The sequence below is a fragment of the Equus quagga genome, chromosome 9 (genome assembly GCF_021613505.1).
Source record: "Equus quagga isolate Etosha38 chromosome 9, UCLA_HA_Equagga_1.0, whole genome shotgun sequence".
NCBI classification, from domain to species: domain Eukaryota; kingdom Metazoa; phylum Chordata; class Mammalia; order Perissodactyla; family Equidae; genus Equus; species Equus quagga.
In genome coordinates, this window is record NC_060275.1 from 88,040,052 (window position 1) to 88,059,943 (window position 19,892).

The 19,892-nt window shown below is 41.9% G+C and overlaps 1 protein-coding gene across 1 annotated transcript in view; it reads left to right on the forward strand.

Annotated features, from left to right (window-relative positions):
* Positions 1–3,666: 3,666 nt before the first annotated feature.
* OXCT1 (3-oxoacid CoA-transferase 1) overlaps positions 3,667–19,892 on the forward strand; it is a 128,101-nt gene continuing 111,875 nt past the window's right edge. Inside the window, exons 1-3 of the mRNA XM_046671662.1 lie at positions 3,667–3,934; positions 13,894–14,002; positions 15,086–15,176. Of these exons, the coding sequence (XP_046527618.1) occupies positions 3,857–3,934; positions 13,894–14,002; positions 15,086–15,176 (278 nt within the window). The 5' untranslated portion in view covers positions 3,667–3,856. The remainder of the gene's footprint in view (positions 3,935–13,893; positions 14,003–15,085; positions 15,177–19,892) is intronic.

The following is a 19,892-nucleotide window of genomic DNA, read 5'->3' on the forward strand; positions in this document are numbered from 1 at the left end:
CCATTGGTCTACCCACAAAATAGTGGCATTCATGAATCAATATCAGTGGGGAAATATTAATAAGGCTGCAAAAAGTGCCTACCGCACATGTCCCATTTGTCCAAAATATAATCCATGGAGGCCTATTCATACTGCTCTTGAATGCCTAATGGACCATTCAAGGTTTGGTCAATGGATTTCATACAACTTCCTCCATCCCATGGATCTGAATATGTTTTAGTCATGGTTTGTATGTTTTTTCACTGGACTGAAGGTTTTCCTTGCAGACAGCCTACTGCCTCTTCTGTGGCTAAAGTCCTCTTGGAAAGGACTATCTTTACTTGGGGAACTCCTCTTGAACTTCACAGTGATCAAAAACCCTATTTTACTGCTCGGTTACTTGCAAGTCTGAGCTGTTTGGCCTGTTTTACAGCAATTTCAATGTGTTTATCACCCTCAATCCTCTGGTTAGTCAAACACACTAACGGCATTATTAAGACTCAATTGACAAAATTTGTAGAGATCTCCAAATACCTTTGCTGAAAGCATTGCAATGTCCTTCTAAATCTCAGATCCACCCCCTTTGGAACTCATAAACTCTTACCCTTTCAGATAGTCACAAGATGCCCAATGCACTTGACTCCTGCCTCTTTTGACCCACAGCTGATAAAAGGAGGTATATTCCAACATTGCAAAGGTTTAATTGCTTCTATTAAAAAGAACCGTGTTTTGGTAGAGCAATCATTTCACAGTGCACTCTAGGAAGTTGAAGAACTTAAGCATTACACCTTGCAACCTGGAGATTTTGTCTATGGGAAAAGATACCTCCAGAAGGATTCTCTTCAACCTCGCTGGAAAGGCTTCTATGAGGTACTGTTAACTCTTGTGCCACAAAACTCCAGGGCATAGACTCTTGGATTCATGTGACACACTTAAAGAAAGCATCAAACCCTGACTGTACCTGCACATCATCTGGTGACCTGAAAGTAAAGATCTCCTGGAATGGAAGCAGATGACATCTGACGAGAAGGCTTTCCCAAGATGTCTGCACCAGGTCTGTTGGAAGTTTCTCTGCCAAGCTTTTGATGATGACATAACACTTTAGATGATCTCTGATGCCTACGATCTTGATAACATGACATCATGGTATCCTGATAACTTGATAACATATCAAGGACTTTAGAAAAGAAAAATGCCTGAGACTTCTCCCTTCTATCCTTCCTTGTTACTTAAATGTGGCCTCAATAGGTTTCCAATCTGTGCACTTTCCCTCCAACAGGACATTGAGGAAAATCCTTCTGGAAATTGAGGGACAAAAACCTGCTGAAACCAGAAAAACCTGACTTTTGATCAGCGATGCTTTCAGAGAAAGATCTTGATCAAAAGGGGAAATGTCAAATTAGTAAACAGAAACTTCATTAAATTGGAGTCAGGAGGTCAAAAGGGGGAATTCTCAAACCCTATACCCATAGTGGAGCTCAACAGAAAGAAGAAAGACTACTTCTTAATCAGCAAGAAGCTCAGCCAATCAGAGACTGTCAGAACTCAGCCAATGAAAAGCCACTACACATTGAACTCTTGAGTCTTCCAATGGACTCTTTGTTCACAATAGCCACCTCAACTTCCTCTTCTCCTCTATAAAAGAGTTTCTCCTCCCTTGCTGCTGGGGGACTTGCAGGTGGCTTTGTCATGGTTGTAGATGCTAAATTGCAATTCTTTGCTAATCTTGAATAAATCCATTTTTACTGGAGAAATAACTGGCTGTTTATTTGTTTCTCAATGACACCTCATTTTATCTTTCTGTCTCTGAACCTCTCATGTACGTGGGGTCTCTGAACCTCTTCTGTATGTGGGATTCCCGTACACAAAAAATTAAATTTGATTTTTCCTGTTAATTACCTTATGTCAATTTAATTCTTAGACCAGCCAGAAGAACCTAGAAGGGTAGAGGAAAATTTCTTCCTCCTCTACAGTATTCTGTTCCCTTATTGATTTTGATTAAAATTATAATATTCATAGGGAAAAAGAAAGAGTTCAGAGTTAAAAGAATACTATGAAAGTGCAAGTGCTTTTATGGACAGACTTTAAACTGGACTGTGATTGTTCATTACCTTAGTGCATTTGTCAAGGAAGCTAAGGTCTCATTTAATTTTCTTGTTTGCTTTCGTTCAAAACTAATAGCCATATTCCTAGGACTTGGTCAGCCCTTTATCAAATAAATTGTTTACTGAATTTCTGCTTGGTCCTTTCACTCTGCCAAGTGAACAGATGGTTCTGAAAAAAATCAGACTTGACTCACGTCTTCAAAAAGTTGGTCAAAATTAAGTCTTCAAGAGAATGTATGTGCCATGCCAATTCACCACTACAATGTGAATAAACTAGAATAACGCCTAACATTTATTGACTGTTTATAATGGGGCCAGAAGCTTGGCATGAATTAGCTTACATAAACTTTATGACAGCTCTGAGTATTGTATGCAATCCTAATTTGAAGATTAGAACATTTAAGTTTAGGAGAGTTACGTAACTTGCCTAAGGTCATTCAGAGGGATGCACACTGTAGGGTGGCATAGGCTCAGTAATCTGGAGTTTCTGGGACTCCAGTGCCAGAAAGTTCCCGGAAAATGTAGACTTGGATGATGAGGAAGAAGGGGGACAAAGTGGACAAAGTGTGCTAAAACCAGGTCCCAGAGGCCCTAATCTTGGCCCTCTTGACCAGGCTTACCTGCTTGGTTACACCTCACGGCAGACGGCTCATGGCACGTTCTCAGAGCAAACACGCTACGTAAGCCAGGGCAAGGTGTGGAGAGAGAGGACTGAGAAATGGAAGAAATGGGAACACTGTCCAGGCTGGAGAAGAGCAGTAGGGGGCCTGGGGGGGAACCCCCTTGCAGCCCACACACGTGGGAGACACTGACTTGGAAAAGCAACAAGGAAAAGCAGCGGACTCTCCTCCGCTGCAGAACCCTAGGCCACAACTTATGCAGGGAAGTAGAATTTGTCACCCCCAAATATGCCTCTTTAGCATAAGAACTATTTTAGGCTGATTATTTTTAAGAAACAGCAGACATTAGAAAAACTCTAAAAACTAAGTAGAAGTTACCCATTTGTAAGAGACAGTTACCCATGTCTAAGACCCTCCTTTTGTAAGGGTGTCTCCCAAACAGTAGCAGAAAGAGGGTGATGACATCTCTAGAAACTCTTATCAATTTACTGCTTTTTTCCTGATAACCTCTCATAACTGACTTCCCAGCTCCAGCTTCTTTTGTCTGTAGCTGAAGATGGTACTTCAGGTGAGGGCTTCCACCATTTCCAAGTTACTCAGTTTTTCTGGGTATCTCCCACGTAAAAAGGAGGTATACATGTTATTAAGCTTTTGTTTTTCTCCTGTTAATCTGTCTTATGTCGATTTGATTATTAGATCAGCCAAGGAACCTAAAAGGAAAGAAGGGAAAAGTTTCCCGCCTCTACACCCATCCCTGATCTTGGCAAAGGCAGACACTTGCGCCCCCTCACACTGATGGGCCTGACTAAGGGGCGGAGGGGGCAGGGCGCGCCAATAAAGCTGCCTGGAACGCGCCCGACCGCGAAAAAACGAGGCAGCCCCGAAGCTGGGGGCGGGGTGGGGGTGGTGACCTTCCCTGGGATCCCGCGACTGCGCGAGTTTCAGCCGCGGGCGGGACCCTTCCCAGCCGCGCTGCTCCGTAAGCCTCAGCCGGCAGCGGAGGCGCCGCCTCTGTGATCTAGCCTCCGGCCCGCCCCCCGCGCGCCTCCCTCTCCCTCTTTTCCCGGTGGCCCGGCGGCGGCCCAGGTAGCACTCGCTGACACACTCACACGCGCACGGCAACCCGCCGCCTCTTGCAGCCGGACCCCGAACATGGCGGCTCTCAAACTCCTGTCCTCCTGGCAACGGCCCTGGGCCTCCGCCCGCGGCTCCGGGGGCGCCTGGCTCAAGGTAAAGAGCGGGTAAGAAGGAATACCCTGCGTTAGAAGAACGCGGACGAAACTCCGAGTGGTGCCCGTGTCTTTTCCTCTGCCCGCCCCCCCCCCCCCCCCCCCCCAGCCCGGGAGTTGGCATCCGTGCGGCCGTACCCCGGGCACTGCCAAGCGCCGACGCCTTCCTTGCCTCGGAGCTCCCCTGGGTGCCTGCTTTGGCATGGTTCTGCATCTGCTTCCCCGATGGGGCGAGACGAGGCAAAGAAGCGCGCGGAGAGGCTGCGAAGCGGCGGGAGGACGCGTGGCCCCGCCGCCAGCGCCCTTTGGGCCTCGCTCCGTCCTCCTGGGGACGCATCTCCGACTCGGGCAGCCTCCTGGAAAGGGGCTTTGGCGGCCGGAACGGGGCCAGGAGGGCGCATCAGTTTAAGGAGGGGAAGGGGTGAAGGCAGCAGGGGTAGGTTTGCGCCCCGCATTGAGAATCTTGGGGCAGGGCCGCCTCTAGAGGCCGCGAACCCAGGGGCCAGGTTAGTTAGGGCGAAGCGCGAGTTCACCGCCAGGGGGGCGGATGCTGGGCGCGCCCCTCCCCTGCCCGTCCTCCCCTATTTGGCTGTGCCGCGCCGAGGCAGTAGGAGAGGGAACTGGAGCGTTCGCCTGGGCGTCTTACCTGCCAAGCGGAGAGGCTTTGGAGGCCTGGAAGGTGGCTCGCGCCCCGTCCCCCTGGGACCCACGTTAGAGGATTTCTGTTTTCAAAGCCCTTTGAAAACCTTGTTCCGCCCTTACTGCCAACTCTCCACCGAGTGGTATCCGAGGCACTCTCGCCCCGATTGTTGGTTGGTGTGTTTTTTGACCCATGCCCTGTCCCCCGCCTGTAAACCCACGCTCCGGTGGGCTTACAGTGTAAGTAAGCTCCGGTGTCTGGAGCCCTCGGAGGCGAATAGTGGACCAGAGCGCTAGGTCCAGGAGGGTGGCTTATCTCGGCTACTTCCGGAACGGCGGAGCCTCTTCTTTGGAAGGGAAAACGAAAAGTGATGTTTTTACTTAGTAGCGTAATGAATAATAGTTCTCAGCTTGAAAGCGTGCCCTGCACACCTTACGTACTCAGAGAGAATTCCTGGTCCGCCCTATTGCTCTTTCTTTCTGGCATCCGATCTCTGAGAGCAGTGAACGCAGGGGGGCCACTAAGCCCCTTAGGTAAGTGCTAGGGGATGACTTAAAAAACTGGAACATTTTACTCGTAAATGCCTCTTAGGAAGCATTTTGATAATTGCAGATAGCTTTGGATATATAAAGCGCTGTTAAAAGGGAACTTGACCTTCGGTAAGGTTGCTGCGGGTGTTGAAATTAATGCAAACCGGGATGCTCCGATATTCTTGGGCAAGGTCAATAACATCACCTGCTTTGGCAGTTACTTATTTGCCTAAGTGTAGTTTATTGATTTTCTCGCCTTAGGTCTATCATTAAACCATTCCTGAAGCCCCGCAACCCTCTTCTTAGGTGGCCGAGCTACAAATTATGGGTTTTGCAGTATTTCATTGAAAGTTCATATCAAGATTCGGACTTTTGCCTTTCAGTTTTGATTGCCATAGGTCCAACTCCTGCTTTCCACTGATCCCCCAGCGCGTGGCATTTAGTGCTCTTACTGCTCCTTGAGCCCTTAAATCGTCACCTCCTGCTTCTGGTTTAACTGTAACGCTTGTGTTAACTTAACTTTTCAAATGTACATATTATCTTCTTAACCAGGTGGAAGTTTCTTGTTGGCGGGGACCATGAAGTATGCCTTATTCCCATCTCTCTCAACATTACGCCCTACCCTGCGTGGAATAGACATGTTTAATGCGGTGGGCAAGAGAACCTGTGGGCAAACTCAAGAAGTAAACTTGAGAATTGTTCTCCTAAACATAACCAACTGATAAAATGACATAGATTTTTTGGTTTTTCCTGGTTTTTCATGGTAGTCAAGTCTCTCAAACTTGAGCGTGCATCAGAATTACCTGGAGGCTTTGTTAAACAGATTGCTGTGTCCAGCCCCAGAGTTTCTGATTTCATAGCTCCTGGGTGGGGCCCCATCCCTTGGATTAATAAGTTCCCATGTGATGTTAATGCTGCTAATCTGAGGACTGCACTTTCAGAGCTAGCAGCATTGACTTAGATCAAAATAGACTCTCTGAAGATATCTTCCTCCCTCCATTACTATTTTGGAGGGAGCATTTAGTACTGTTTTTCCATTCACTATAGAAAACTATTACCGGAAAAAAATCATTAAAGTACCATTAACACTTCACTCGCCTCTCTGCCTTGAAAAGATCATTTCCCAGATTTATCTCCTACCCCAGACTCTCCTGAGCTTCGGTCCTCCTAGTACAACTTACTGGTCGACTGCCCCTGGATGTTATTCAGCACTTCAAGCTCTTTCTGACCCGAATAAACCAGCCATACAGTGGCTTTTCCCTCCCTTGTTTTGTTTTGTTTTCAGTATGATTAACGGCACCAGTATCCATCCAGTGTGTAAGCTAGAAATCTTGGAACCATTCTCTCCTCTCCTTTCTCTTCCTCCGGTTGATCACCAGTATCATGTGTAATGATTTTCTAATTATTGGTGACTATTATCCTTGTTAGTTTTCAAGTTTCATTAGAACAGGGACCTTGCCTGTGTGGTTTTTTGTTTGTTTTAATTCTATATCCTGAGTATTTAGTTTATTTGATACAGAATATGTATTTTTGAGCAAATGGATGAATAAATGAAAGAATGAATTCCCCTGCCACTTTCCTGACTCAGGGTTTTGTTTGAGAGTTTTGACATCTCTCTGTTTCAAAAGCTTTGCTATCCCTTCCTCGTTGAAGGATCAAGTTGAAACTCGTTAGTGTAGTCTTTAAGGCCTTTGACAGCCTTCCCCAGTCTCCCTTTCTAGCCTGATCTGCATTAGCTTCTCTCCATGCGACCTGATCTCACACATCCCTGAATACGAGTCTTTTTCCATCTCTGTGCCTTTACTCGTGCAGCTCCCCCTTTCTGGATTCCCCATCCTCAGTAATACTCTGACTCTTGACAAACTCTTCAAGCTTTCTGTTGTACTAGGCAGAGTGTGTCTCTCCTTCATCTGTGATCCTTTAGATGTTTCTCCACTGTTGGAACAGAACATGTATGTTCCCTCGAAAACAAAGTATGCCGCTGCTGTAGAGAATTGCCTAGTATCAGCAACTCCATGTGAGCTCCTTGTGATTTATTCATGTCATAAGTACGTAATTGGCAGTGGTTAGTCAAGGTGAACATTCCACTTCTGGTAGACACTGGTCCAGTGCTGGACAGCTAAAGCATTTTAACACTTGTCACCACCTTCTCTTGGCGGTGATGCCATACTCCTGCAAGTCTGCGTGTGTATCCACCTGCCTTTACTGCCTTTTCCTTCTAACATGCCTTTTACTTCTCTTCATCTCTCTCCATGTGGCCTCTCCTCCTCACTTCTGTCTATCAAAGTTTGATACTGAAGTGGGCAATGTCAACCTTTCCGTGTCCTGATTTATTTAACTGTTTAAGATGACCAGGTAAATATCACCTGGGTGTACAGTTCCATATCATTAAGATAAGATTTATTTAAAGATAAAAAAGCAGTATGCCTTGTGGATTTTCCCTGAAAGATTTTCAAAATAAAGTACATTTTCATTAAGTTCTGGAGTGTCGAATGACAGGAAAAAGAAATTTAAGTGAAAGAAATAGAAATGGTTAAAAAGGAAGGAGATTTTGGATTGGGAAGTCATGAGATAAAATTTTGGCTCAACAGTGGAATCAGACCTCAAAGCTTAAGTGTAAGAATTTGAAGTGGCGGATAAGGGTGAAGATGGAGAGGATATTAAACGGAGAAGTAGATTAAATAGAAAAGGTTTTGCACTGTAAGAATTTTGATTATTTCTTACAGTTCAGTTCTGAATCATTATCATTTCTTTCCCCCAATAGTAGTAGCAGAAACTACTGGCAGCACTAAAATGGAATTTTGCAGCAGGTAGGAGAGTGGATAAACAAAGTGAAATACACGATGTGAAGGTAAAGGAAGACCTCAGTGAAAAAATGATCTGCAGAATAAGTAGATGTTAAAGCTGTACAGTTCATTACTCTTCATTCTTTTAGGTAACTTCTGCAAATTTGAAGGTTATTTGTTTATTTTTGTAGCAGGTGATGCTTGGGTCTTTTCACATCATTGTTTTAGTATTTAAAATACATTAGAAGACAGAGGTCAATTTAGGAGCATTTTAGAGCTCTGCTTTGAATTCGGTTATTGAAGGAACAAAGGTAAGATGTTATTAGAGACACACTTTTCTGCCTCCCTGCCTAATCTTAGAAGGTGTGGGTGGCTATTCCTTGACTCCCAGAGGCAGGGAGTGTGGGGAGAGAAAGCGGGCAATATCTGGAGGAAGCAGATCAGAGAACAGACCCAAAGGCTTTCTCTGGGGTGCTGCCTCCCAGGCTCTGGGCAGCAATCTGGGCTGTAGGCCTTGAAGATGTGCAGTCAACATTGTGGCGCAGCTGGCCTCAACTGTCCTGCTTCCTCTTTGCCCCATCGCCTGTGTTCATACTGCTGAATTGCTCAAAAATATTTGAATACTTGGATTGACAAACTTGATTGCAAGTAAAATAAATAGGATAAAGTAATCTTTCAGCTACGACCCATTTTTTCAAAACCCTCAACAAAGTTTGCATGGACTAATTTGGTACAGTCTGAGCCATGTTGAGAAAAGTTCTTTGTGAAATCAGGAATATGTGCATGTGCATGTATGTTGGGTAGAGTGAGGAGGTTAAAAATGAAAACTAAATTCCAGTAGATGACAAGTTAATCTTACTGCCCTGGTGGGGAATGGAGAAAAGGCTGCATTCCCCAAAGGAGGGTAACATCCCCTGGTGGCCTCTGTAGTCCAGGCACAGGGCCAAGTGCTTCTGCATGCATCGTTATTTAATCCTTGTTATATCCCTAGGAAATAAGGATCGTACTTCTGTAAATTTAAAATCAATCCCTCTCCCCCACCCTCCGAAAAGGAGACTCAGAATTTAAATAATTTTCTCATGTTCATACTGTCTATGAATAAGAGGCATAAACTGCAAGAGAAGCAAAAGTATATTTGGGGTCTCAAGAATTTCAATTTGGGGAGCCCACATTCAGGGAGAAACCCAAATAATGTTCCACTAGGGAGTAAAAATCAGGGTCTTTTAAAGACAAAGAAGGGAGGTTGTATTACAAAGAATTTTAGCTGGAGTTGGAGGCAGAGAGCTAATCTTTCAACCCATTGACTGACAGTTGATTCTGTCTTCAGAAAGTCCACTGTCCTCAGTGTTTGTGATCAGAATGTCCCTTCTCCTGTCAACTTCTCAAACAATTGTTTGTAAAACAATTGCTGTTTTGGCCCAGTCTCGAGGTTTGGTCCAGCCCAAGGTTCAGGAGACCAAGGCAGTTTCTCTGGAAAGGTAGCTCCAACTCCATTTTAAAATGGTTCCACTATAGTCAATTTTGACAATACAATTGTGACTGAACTGGGATTTGAAGCAAGGTTATTTTTGACCCCAATATTACTGGAGTGTGGCCCATTATGTCACTCTGTTGGTTTCTCAGCCAATAGATATCAAATGTCAGTATAACAAATAGATAATAAATGTCAACATTTGTTGTTAACTGATTGTATGAAAAATGAAAAAACCGAAGTTGAGTGCCTGTAAGTTATCTTGAGCCCTTCTCACATTCTCTGGAAATATGAATGACTTTTATTGCTTTTAACTTTTGGTCATGTGGGTAAATGTGAAACACTTAGGTCTTTTCTAAAGTACTTGTGAGGTAATTTTTCTGAGTATAGGGCAAGCATCTCATTAATTTCTGACTGTTTGTAATGAAGACACTAATTATGAGCTGAAAGAAAAGAATGGAATTCCTTGACAAGGCTGTATTTAATATGCTTTTGTTTTTCCTTAATGGTAAAAAGCCTCTCTTGGTCTGTAGGAGAAGTGAGTTTTCTTCTGACTTCCTCTTTCTAGGATTCGTGTTTCTGAGTCCATGGATGAATAGTTCAGGCAGCCTCACCCCCTCAGACTACTTAGGTGTAGATAAATTCTTTCATTGTTTTCCTCCTGCCGCTAAGGCCCTGACTCTTCACCCCTAAGTGGAGATAATGATTGTAGAGTTCTTCATGATAAAATGGGATACTCATAAAGATATGTTGTATATGAATAATGAAATTGAAGTGGAATACAATTGAGGGCTTTTAAACAATGCAGAGAGAAGCATATTGTGGTAGAAGGACTCTGATGGGAAGTCATCCTGGGCTCTGGTCTTGCTTTAACATAGTTTGAGTAAATTACAAGATCTTGCCAAGCTGCAGAAACATGACCTGTAAAATGAGTTGATTGGATTTGATATCTGTGTATTTTTCTCTTTTCTCTTTAGGAGGTATCCTTGTCATTGCACAGAAATGGGGTGCTCCTACCAGATGCACATAAACAAGTCAATTACTTATGGCATCAGCTTTTGGGAGAGAAATCAGCTTTATTCTGTGAGATCAATCTGCAGGGAGACAGGGGGTGTGTGCCCTCAGATCTTTCTCCCCAATTCAGGATTTGGGGTGAAATTTAAGAGGTTAGGGAGACCAGGCTGGCACACGGAAATGCTAATGGGGCAGGTTTTGATTGGTGGGTTTCTAGCATTTATGGTAAGGTTCTAAACATTTATGATAAGGTTCTAAACATTTATGATGAGGTTTTAGACATTTATGATGAGGTTTTAAACCTTAAGGTGGGAAAGGAATTTGAATACCAGATCTTCCTGAATGATGGACCCCATGCTCCTGATAAGAGTCCCACTTTTTTTTTTTTTTAATATTATGAGCTCTACAATTTTTTTCTTTTAAAGATTGGCACCTGAGCTAACAACTGTTGCCAATCTTCCTCTTTTCTTTTTCTTTTTTTTCTGCTTTTTCTCCCCGAGTCCCCCCAGTGTATAGTGTATATTTTAGTTGTGGGTCAGGAGTCCCACTTTTAAGTCCCACTCATGTCTCGGTCCTTAGGTTTTGTGGGGAGGAGAATCTTTGGTTCCACAGTCACTTCCGGTCAAGATTTCTTCTTCTGCACATGCTCTGGTTACATGACTTTGCAAATTTTCTGAAAGGCAATTCTTAATCACTCTGTTGATTAGCTAGGGTCGGTTGAACTGCTCTTGGAGGGCCCACGGTTACATCCCCAACTTTATTTTACAATGTGTCCATTGGCCTATTTATTCCGGCTGTCAAACTTAATGTCCAGGATTGAAAATATGTTTGTGTGTGTATGTGTATGTTTAAAACAGAATCCAACACCTCTTTTCTACTTGAGGATAGGAAAGAGAAGACAGGTCTAAGTGGCTCAAGCCCTTTCCTTTCTATCTCTGCCTCCACTTATTTCCCTGTTTTTTGGCGGTGTCCAGGGTATACCGCCCTCCTTACTTGACCTTGCCCAAGGTTGGAATTGAAAGGGACAAAAGTCATCTGTGTGACCTCTACCTTTGCAAATCTCATTTGACTTTCAGTATAGTTTTCTTAAATAGGCTTCTGTACTAATTGACACTTTTTATGAGAGGAGTTTTTAGAGGAAGAAAAGAATGATAGAAACTCATTTGAGTTAATATCTTGACCCCCTCAGGATGTCTCTCTGGGAGACTCACAGGCAGTGGGTGTGAGCCTAGAACAATTACGGACTCCTTATGGTGGCAGCACACAGGGAGTCAGGTGTCATCCTCTCTACTCCCTCTCTTTTTATGTTGAATATGTGATGAGAATAAAGGAGAGGTGATGTTGAGTATGAGTGATTGATTGCAACACGATCGACTTTCTAATTTTTTCCTGTCTGTGTTATAGATGAAATATAAAGAGGGAAACAGTTTAAAACTGATCCTGAATGCTCACTTAGATAATGTGATTTGCACTAAATAGTACACTGTGGTGATTCTAGCCATGCCTCCCTTGTAAATAATAGTTTGCTGCTTTTCTACAACATCCATAAATGCCAAGCCCCATAGTGGGATGTCTTTGTGTGCTATTCTTTTTTAATTTTTTCTGTGAGGAAGATTCACCCTGAGCTAACATCCATTGCTAATCCTCCTCTTATTTTTGCATAAGGAAGATTAGCCCCAAGCTAACATCCATGGCAGTCTTCCTCCAATTTATATGTGGGGTGCCTCCACGGCATGGCTGATGAGTGGAATAGGTCCACACCCGGGATCCTCACCTGTGAACCCGAACCGCTGAAACAGAGCATGCAGAACCTTAACCACTCGGCCACAGGGCCAGCCCCTGTGTGCTGTTCTTTACATGTCCCTTTAGGAGGCATTCTCTGTCACTCAAATGTATCAAGGGCCCCACTATGTAGTATTTTTAGTATTGGTCATGCTGTCCTTAATTTTCCCAAGAGCAGCAGTTATGTCTTACTACTTACTAGATTGGAGTAAATAGCATGGTGGTTGTCACATAGTAGGATCTTGGTAAATATTTGTTGATTGAATGGGAAGTTAGGTTACTATAAGAAATTGATTCTTGATGAGACCATTATTGGAGATTCGAGTCCCAGTGTATGGGCTATCTACTTTCACTCTTGGGTGGTTACAAATAACACAGAATTTTCCCTTATATAATAGAAGCCGTGGATCACAAGAGCATTTCAGTGATAGTCTGGGGATGGAGTATGTCCATCCTACTCTTAAGATGAACTACTTATAGCCCTACCCTTTTGAAGAGGAGATAGTGAAATTATCCTTGTGTATATAAAAATTGAAGAAACTGCTATTCAGTCGCTTGATGTCGGGATACATTCTGAGAAATGTGTCCTTTGGGGATTTTGTCATTGTGTGAACATCATAGAGTATACTGAAGGGGAGCAAAATTTACCACCCCAAAATGTGTCCCTTTAACATGAGTGTTAATTTAGGCTGATTATTTTTATTTTGTTTGTTTATTTATTTATTTGTTTATTTATTCTTTAAAGATTGACCCCTGGGCTAACATCTGTTGCCAATCTCCTTTTTCTTTTCCTTCTTCTTCTTCTCCTCAAAGCCCCCCAGTACATAGTTGTATATTCTAGCTGTCAGTCCTTCTGGTTGTGCTATCTGGGATGCCGCCTCAGCATGGCCTGATGAGCAATGCCAGCTCTGCGACCCAGATCCAATCCAGCAAAACCCTGGGTCGCTGAAGTGGAGCCCGTGAACTTAACCACTCAACCATGGGGCTGGCCTCTAGGCTGATTATTTTTAAGAAACAAAAGACTCAAAGTTTTTCTCTAAGGCTGATTATTTTTAAGAAACAAAAGATTCAAGTTTTTCTTGTTACTTCCTCCTTGACTGCCTAAAAGAATTCAGATAAAAAAACCTGTCTTGGGAAGCAAGCTATCCCCTTAGCATAACATGAACGAGATATGAGATGGTGGACAGAGAGGAACCTAGAAAAGCTTGTTTGTTGAGCTCCCCTCTGTGTTCTTCTGTTTCTGTGTGGCCAAACCCTTGTTTTCCAAAGGTTTGCTCCTTTTCACCTACCTGTGAATTGCCTTCCTTTCCTTGAAGTCCCAGACTGTCTTTACTCCCAATATCTTCTTTTGTCTTTAGCTGAGGATTGTATTTAAGGTGAAGGGTTTAGCTATTTCGGCAAGTTACTCTGTTTGCCTGGATTTCTTTCATGTATATATGTTCTTAATCTTTTGTTTGTTTTTCTCCTGTTATTCTGTCTCGTATCAATTTAATTCTTAGACCAGCCAGAAGAACCTAGAAGGTAGAGGAAAATTTCATCCTCCCCTACAGTACTTACACAAACCTCGATGGTATAACCTACTACACACCTAGACTGTATGGTCCTAATCTTATGGGACCACCATCGTATGTGCAGTCCATTGTTGACTAAAACGTTGTTATGCAGCACATGACTGTACGTGTAAAGACATATCTCCAAATGATTATTCACTTAAAAATGTTTTTTTTAATGTGTTAGGGATGTGTTTGCTACTTTTCAACCAGCACACGTCACCATACCAAATTTTATACCAATCCAGTGGAAGCCGTAAAAGACATCCCTGATGGTGCAACGGTACTGGTTGGTGGTGAGTAATAGTATTATTTTCCTTTTTATGGTAACATCCTTATGTTTTTGACAAAGCAGGGAAATCATAGTGGCAATGCTATGTAGATTAGAAATGTGAATTATTTTATTACTTAGTTGTTATTTATTCATTATTTTATTTTTATTTATTTATTACATATTTTATTATCTATTATTTTTATTACAGTGTCCCTTTTCTAGAAGTTTAGCAAAGTGCAGCACTTTATAATTTACTTTTTTTCCTCTTGTTTCTTTTTCTGTTATTTTGAAGGGCTGAAGCTTCGAATGGTGATGTCTTATTAGTAGCTTTGAAAAACCCCTAGATCCTTGGGAATTCTGTTTACCTTAAAACGTTTGCACTGATCTCATCAGCCCTCACCTAGCCACTCCTTTTATTCCTCCTTTTTTTATGAGGTGGAGACCATAAAGCATCTATCTGTTATGGAGCCCCCAAGTTCTGTTGCTCCTTTCTGTTTGGAATGTCTTTTAGAACCGCTGTCTCACGCTCCTTAAACTTGCTGCCTGATTTTTATAAATTTCTTTGGATTTCTAGGCCTTGGTCCCAGGAATAAGGCTTATTTTTAGGGCTGCTCTTCATTCATTCATTCAAATGATCAGTCATTGAATGTCCAGTTTAAGCCCGATACTATTTGAGATTTGCGGAAGATGTAAAGAAATAAAAGTCGTTGGCCTAGGCTTCCAATTCTGCAAAATTGACTCAGGCATATAAAACACGTTTGAAAAAGTAACTGTATAAAGGTTGAATTATAAAGTGGGGCAATAATAGATATGTAGTTAAGTGCAAGAAGAACAGTGTATAGCCATATTAACATATTGCACTTGGCTTTACACTTATGAATTGAGGGCTTGGCAGTGATGTCTGGTGCCATATAATGGTGTGAAACATTTGATATGGCTATGTGGCCGTTTATTGAGTTGCTAAGATATATCTGTGTGTTTTGCTTCATAGGTCTAATAATGTGTCTTGTATTTTTTCTTTTTTATTAAAAAGAATAATATACACATGTCCCTGAAAGAACATTATCGTTTTCACAAATTATTTTATCTTTTTGGCTTATTACAGGTTTTGGTTTATGTGGAATTCCAGAGAATCTTATAGGAGCTTTACTAAAGACTGGAGTAAAAGGATTAACTGCAGTCAGCAACAATGCAGGGTAAGTGTGCATCTTTAAAAGAGTTGGCTTGAAAGAAATGACAATTTCCCATAATATGTAAACAAAGTCTATCAATGAAATGAAAATTTTCCTCATATACGTGAGCAATATGCTTAAGCATCAAAAGATTGTGCTTAACAAGCTCAAGAGTGTATTCAAATATTTTTGGTATCAGTCTTAATAATCATAAGTAAAGTGGACTTGAATAATTTTATATCTTAATACGATGTACTTTTATTTTTCTAAATTTCAAATATATTGTTAAAGTTAAAATATATGTTTTCAAATTGAATCTTACATGTTAGATTCCTTTATGTTGTGTGTTATTATAGGTCATTATTGTTAAAGGAAGATGGACATCAATTTGAAATCTGTTTCAAGTTCTTTCTTTTGGTTCTGGCATTACTCTAGATAATATATAGGAAATGCCATTAACCATTAAAAATTTTGCTGGTCTTGTTAGAAGGAGGAGGATATGGAGCCAGTGCTTAAGACAGTAGGATTGCATGTCAAAATGGTCGACAATAAGCCATAACATTTTAATAATGGCATGCACATTAAGATACTTTTAGTTATGAGAAAAAGCTACTTTTATACAAAATGGTATAATATCAGCTCTCTTTCAATGATGAGAGACTATAAAGTCTTAAAAAGTTAAAATTAACTAAATTGACAGTTTAGCCTATTATTGTAAATGCAATTTAGAATAAATAGTAGATTATTTAGGAAACAAAACTGAACTTATCCTTGTGCTCATGTTTTCTTTGCTGGGTTTATTTATGCTATTATTTTCATCTGGAAGGCCCTCCCATCTCTTCTCTGCATATCCACGTCTTTCCCATCTTTCAGGATTTGACTCAGGTTACACATTCTCAAAGAAGCCTTGCCCAATTAAAGTTCTCTAACCTTCATGGATCTTGCCCTCTCCTGAATTCCTCTGGAGACTTTTAGCTTTTCTTTGTATGCTGAATTGTATTTGTGCTCTTCGATGTATATTACAGGCTGATCCTGTTATTTACACTAGTTTGCTCTTCCCTGCTGTGCTCAGCCTGTGAGTCTGAGACTCACCGAGTGTTGGAGCTGGACGGGATTGTAGAGATCATCTGTTCCTGTTCCCTCACTTAATAGAGGAAACTTGTCTGTAAATAGAGAAGTAACTTGGTCATGATCACTTGATATTTCTTAAACACATCTCATGCCCTTAGAGCTGACTTTATATTGAAAAAATACTTTTGAGTGTCAGTGCTTTGTTTGGTTTCCCAGATAGCTCAGCGCTTACAAGAGCTGGTGGAGACCAACATAAATTCTTGATGCAGAGTAGGTACTGATAACGTACTTCATTGGACACAAAGAAGGCACTTTGCCCACCCTCATTGGTAGTTGATTCTCCTAATTAGGGTGTTTAAATCCTAGGGGTCTACAGGAATGAGGGCTTTGTTTTGGCTATTAGAATGGATGACTGAGGAAAACTTAGCATTGCTTCATAGGAAAACCAGTGACATGGTTTGAATCATTGGGTAGATGGAGAGAACTTGGAATTAGAAGTAATAACTAGTTTCTCATTTAGAAAACGCCTCTTTTTATGGAAAGATCTGCTTGATTGGAAGTCTTTCCAAACCTCAGGACTCCTGATTGATGTTTTTGTTTTGTTTGTTTATTTTTAATAATCAGTAAGACCTGTTGCAATGAGTTGCCACTTACCTTGGTATGGAGTATTAACTGTTAGTCTTTTAGTCTCGATAAGATAAACTCTCCCTTAGGATGACTCAGATGAATTAATACTTTGATATTGATTGATTAGAAAGGTAGGAAAAATTGAGAATGTGCCTTTCATTGATTTTTGGAAGACTTTAACATATGAGTTATGAGCCTGTGAACCAAAAGTTTCACAATAAACTGTACATCAACCAGTTAAATCACAGAGCCAAGGGAAGAATAGGTATGTTATATTAGTCCTCTCATTTCCTGCTGACAAGATTATTTTAGATTACAGTCCTTGAAGGTGGGATTTAGAAAACTCCAAGGGCAGCCCCACTTAGATGTGGAAGACTAATCAGTACTATCTGGGAATATGTATGTACCTGTGCTGGTGATTACAGTACCATTACTTGTATATAGTACTAGTCAATAGGAGTTCTGTGAGGCCTTGATGAGCAGTTTCTCACTCTAAATAAAATTTCTGATTCTACACCAGTGGTTTTGAACCAGGAGATAAAGGGAAGTGGCCCCTTTGCTGTGCCCTCTTTCTTATTTGTTGGGGACACTGCAGCTCTGAAGGGCTCTCAAGGGCTCTGAAGGGCTCAACAGAGAGATCTAGGCCACCTTGGCTGATGATAAACATTCCCCCAAGATTTGGTTATTTTGTCTGGGAGGGGCTAACCACTTCCTGGGATGCGCACTTGAACTTCTCTTCTCACCTCATGGGAGATTTCACTTATCCCATACAACCATGTCGTAAATTAACCTTATATCCAAATACAGCCTTTTCTTTTCTTTTGTTACTCTTGATATTATCAGAGTAAATATAAATTTTGTAATTGAGATTTAGGTATGCATAAAATGAGAGTACGCAAGAGAAATACTGTTTGGTAAATGGTTGCAACTTCATTTTTATTAGTGTTTTATTTTGACAAGAATTGCCAATTAATGAGATTTTAGAAAAGTGTGAAATTTCAGATTCAGAAAATGAAAGATATTTGCAGAACATTGATGTCTTCCATGAAAGATCTTTTTGCCTTACATTAATATGTATCTTTAATGAATTCTTGGCTTTAGACTTCCTTTCGCCACTAAATTGTTTGAAACCTGAGTTTCCTGTGCTGCAGGAAAAAGGTCAAATCTCTCTCTTGTTAAGTATGCTAGAAAAATGTTGGCTACTAAAGGGAAGCAAGATAATCTCTTTGAAAGTTCATCAGAATTATCTTTAAAATCAAAGAGCTGCAAGATGCTTTAGTACACATATTTCTCTGTTAGAAATGGTATGTTCTTCATTTGCAAATGATCATATATGTCTTTCTTTTCTCTTTATATTGTGAGTAAGGGCCTAGCCTTATTCATTTTTGTATCAGTGTATACACAGTAGATAAGGGATACATGTTTATTGAATTTGTGAATTGGAAAGTATGCAGCAAGAAAGACACTCTTATTAAAAACTATGTAACAGCATTTTTTGAGGCATAAACCCTAACTTTGTACCTGGTCAGGTGGTAGCCTGTACTGAGCATTGTCTCCACTGCTTGGTTGCCATGCCAGGTTGCTAGTCCAGAAACAAAGCAAAGGCCAAATACACATGGTTTCCAGAGCCAAGGTCAACAAGTACAGAGAGGTCATCTCCAAGCAGAGCCAAGTTCAAATGTGTAATGGCTTGAAAAGCCAACAGAGACACATGGAAGAGTAATTAGAAAAATTGCCAAGTCAATGAATGACCAAGCGTATTCTGGCTTATGGCATGGACCTGTGTGCTTGGAAGGAGTTTCAGATATTTAAAACTACAGAACGCAAATGGGCTATATCCACCTTCATGGGTTATTTTATTGTTATGACTTTATTTGGACAGGGCTCCAGAGGATATCAATGGTGCTTTCAAAGTGGGTAATTGAGGAGAGTTTACCAAATGGACTCATGGTCAGGACTGAGGGAAAGCAACATGAGTATTGAAGAACCCTGGAGTTAGTGATAGAGTTTAGCTGGTCCCACCAGCTTGAGGCCTGATGGGGTGAGAGGAGGGAGCTGTTAGGACCTGGAGGAAAGCTTTATGGAGAGGGCCATCCAGGGTGCTGCTGCTTGGCAGGGGGAGAGCCAGGGGAATACCAATCCTGTCATCACTGTCCTCTCACCCCCAATCCTCCTGATGGTGCCTGCCATTGGTTGGACCCAATGGCCAGTAAGCCCCTGCACTCATTCTACCAGGTCAGCCATCCTAGGCAGAGGGCAGGCTGGAGATGGGAGAATGGATTTGGAGGGGCAGACAGAAAATATCCAGAATAAGGACTCAATGATTTTCATTTTTGTCAGAGAAGAAACAGTGAGGAAGGGGATAGTGAAATTGAGCGATAAATTCATTGGACAAATGATCAGATGTTTCTCAGGTACCCTCTGTGTGCTGCATATGCTTCCAGGTGCTCAGGGACAACAGTGAGCAAAGCAGACCAGGTTCCTGCCTTTGTGGACCCTGCATTGCAGTGGGGAGAGACAGAAAAATAAATTTTCCAATATGTGAGAGATTACAGTGCTGTAGAAAAAAGAAAAAGAGCAAGAAAGGGGGATTGGGAGGGTGAAAGTTGAGGGGCAGTTTCAGTATAAAATGGGGTGATCAGGGCAGGACTCATTGAGGTGAAAGTTGAGCAGAGACTTGAAGGAAGTGGGAAATGAGCCGTGCAGATATCTGGGGGAAGTTTCCGAGACAGGAAAAGACCAGTGCAAAGGCCCCCCTGGTTGTATACCTGGTGTGTCTGAGGGACAGTAAGGAGGCCAGCAGAGGTAGAGAAGTGAGCCGAGGGGGCTGGCCCCGTGGCCGAGTGGTTAAGTTCACGCACTCCGCTGCAGGCACCCCAGTGTTTTGTTGGTTCGAATCCTGGGCGCGGACATGGCACTGCTCATCAAGCCACGCTGAGGCAGCATCCCATGTATCACAACTAGAAGAATCCACAACGAAGAATATACAACTATGTACTGGGGGCTTTGGGGAGAAAAAGGAAAAAATAAAATCTTAAAAAA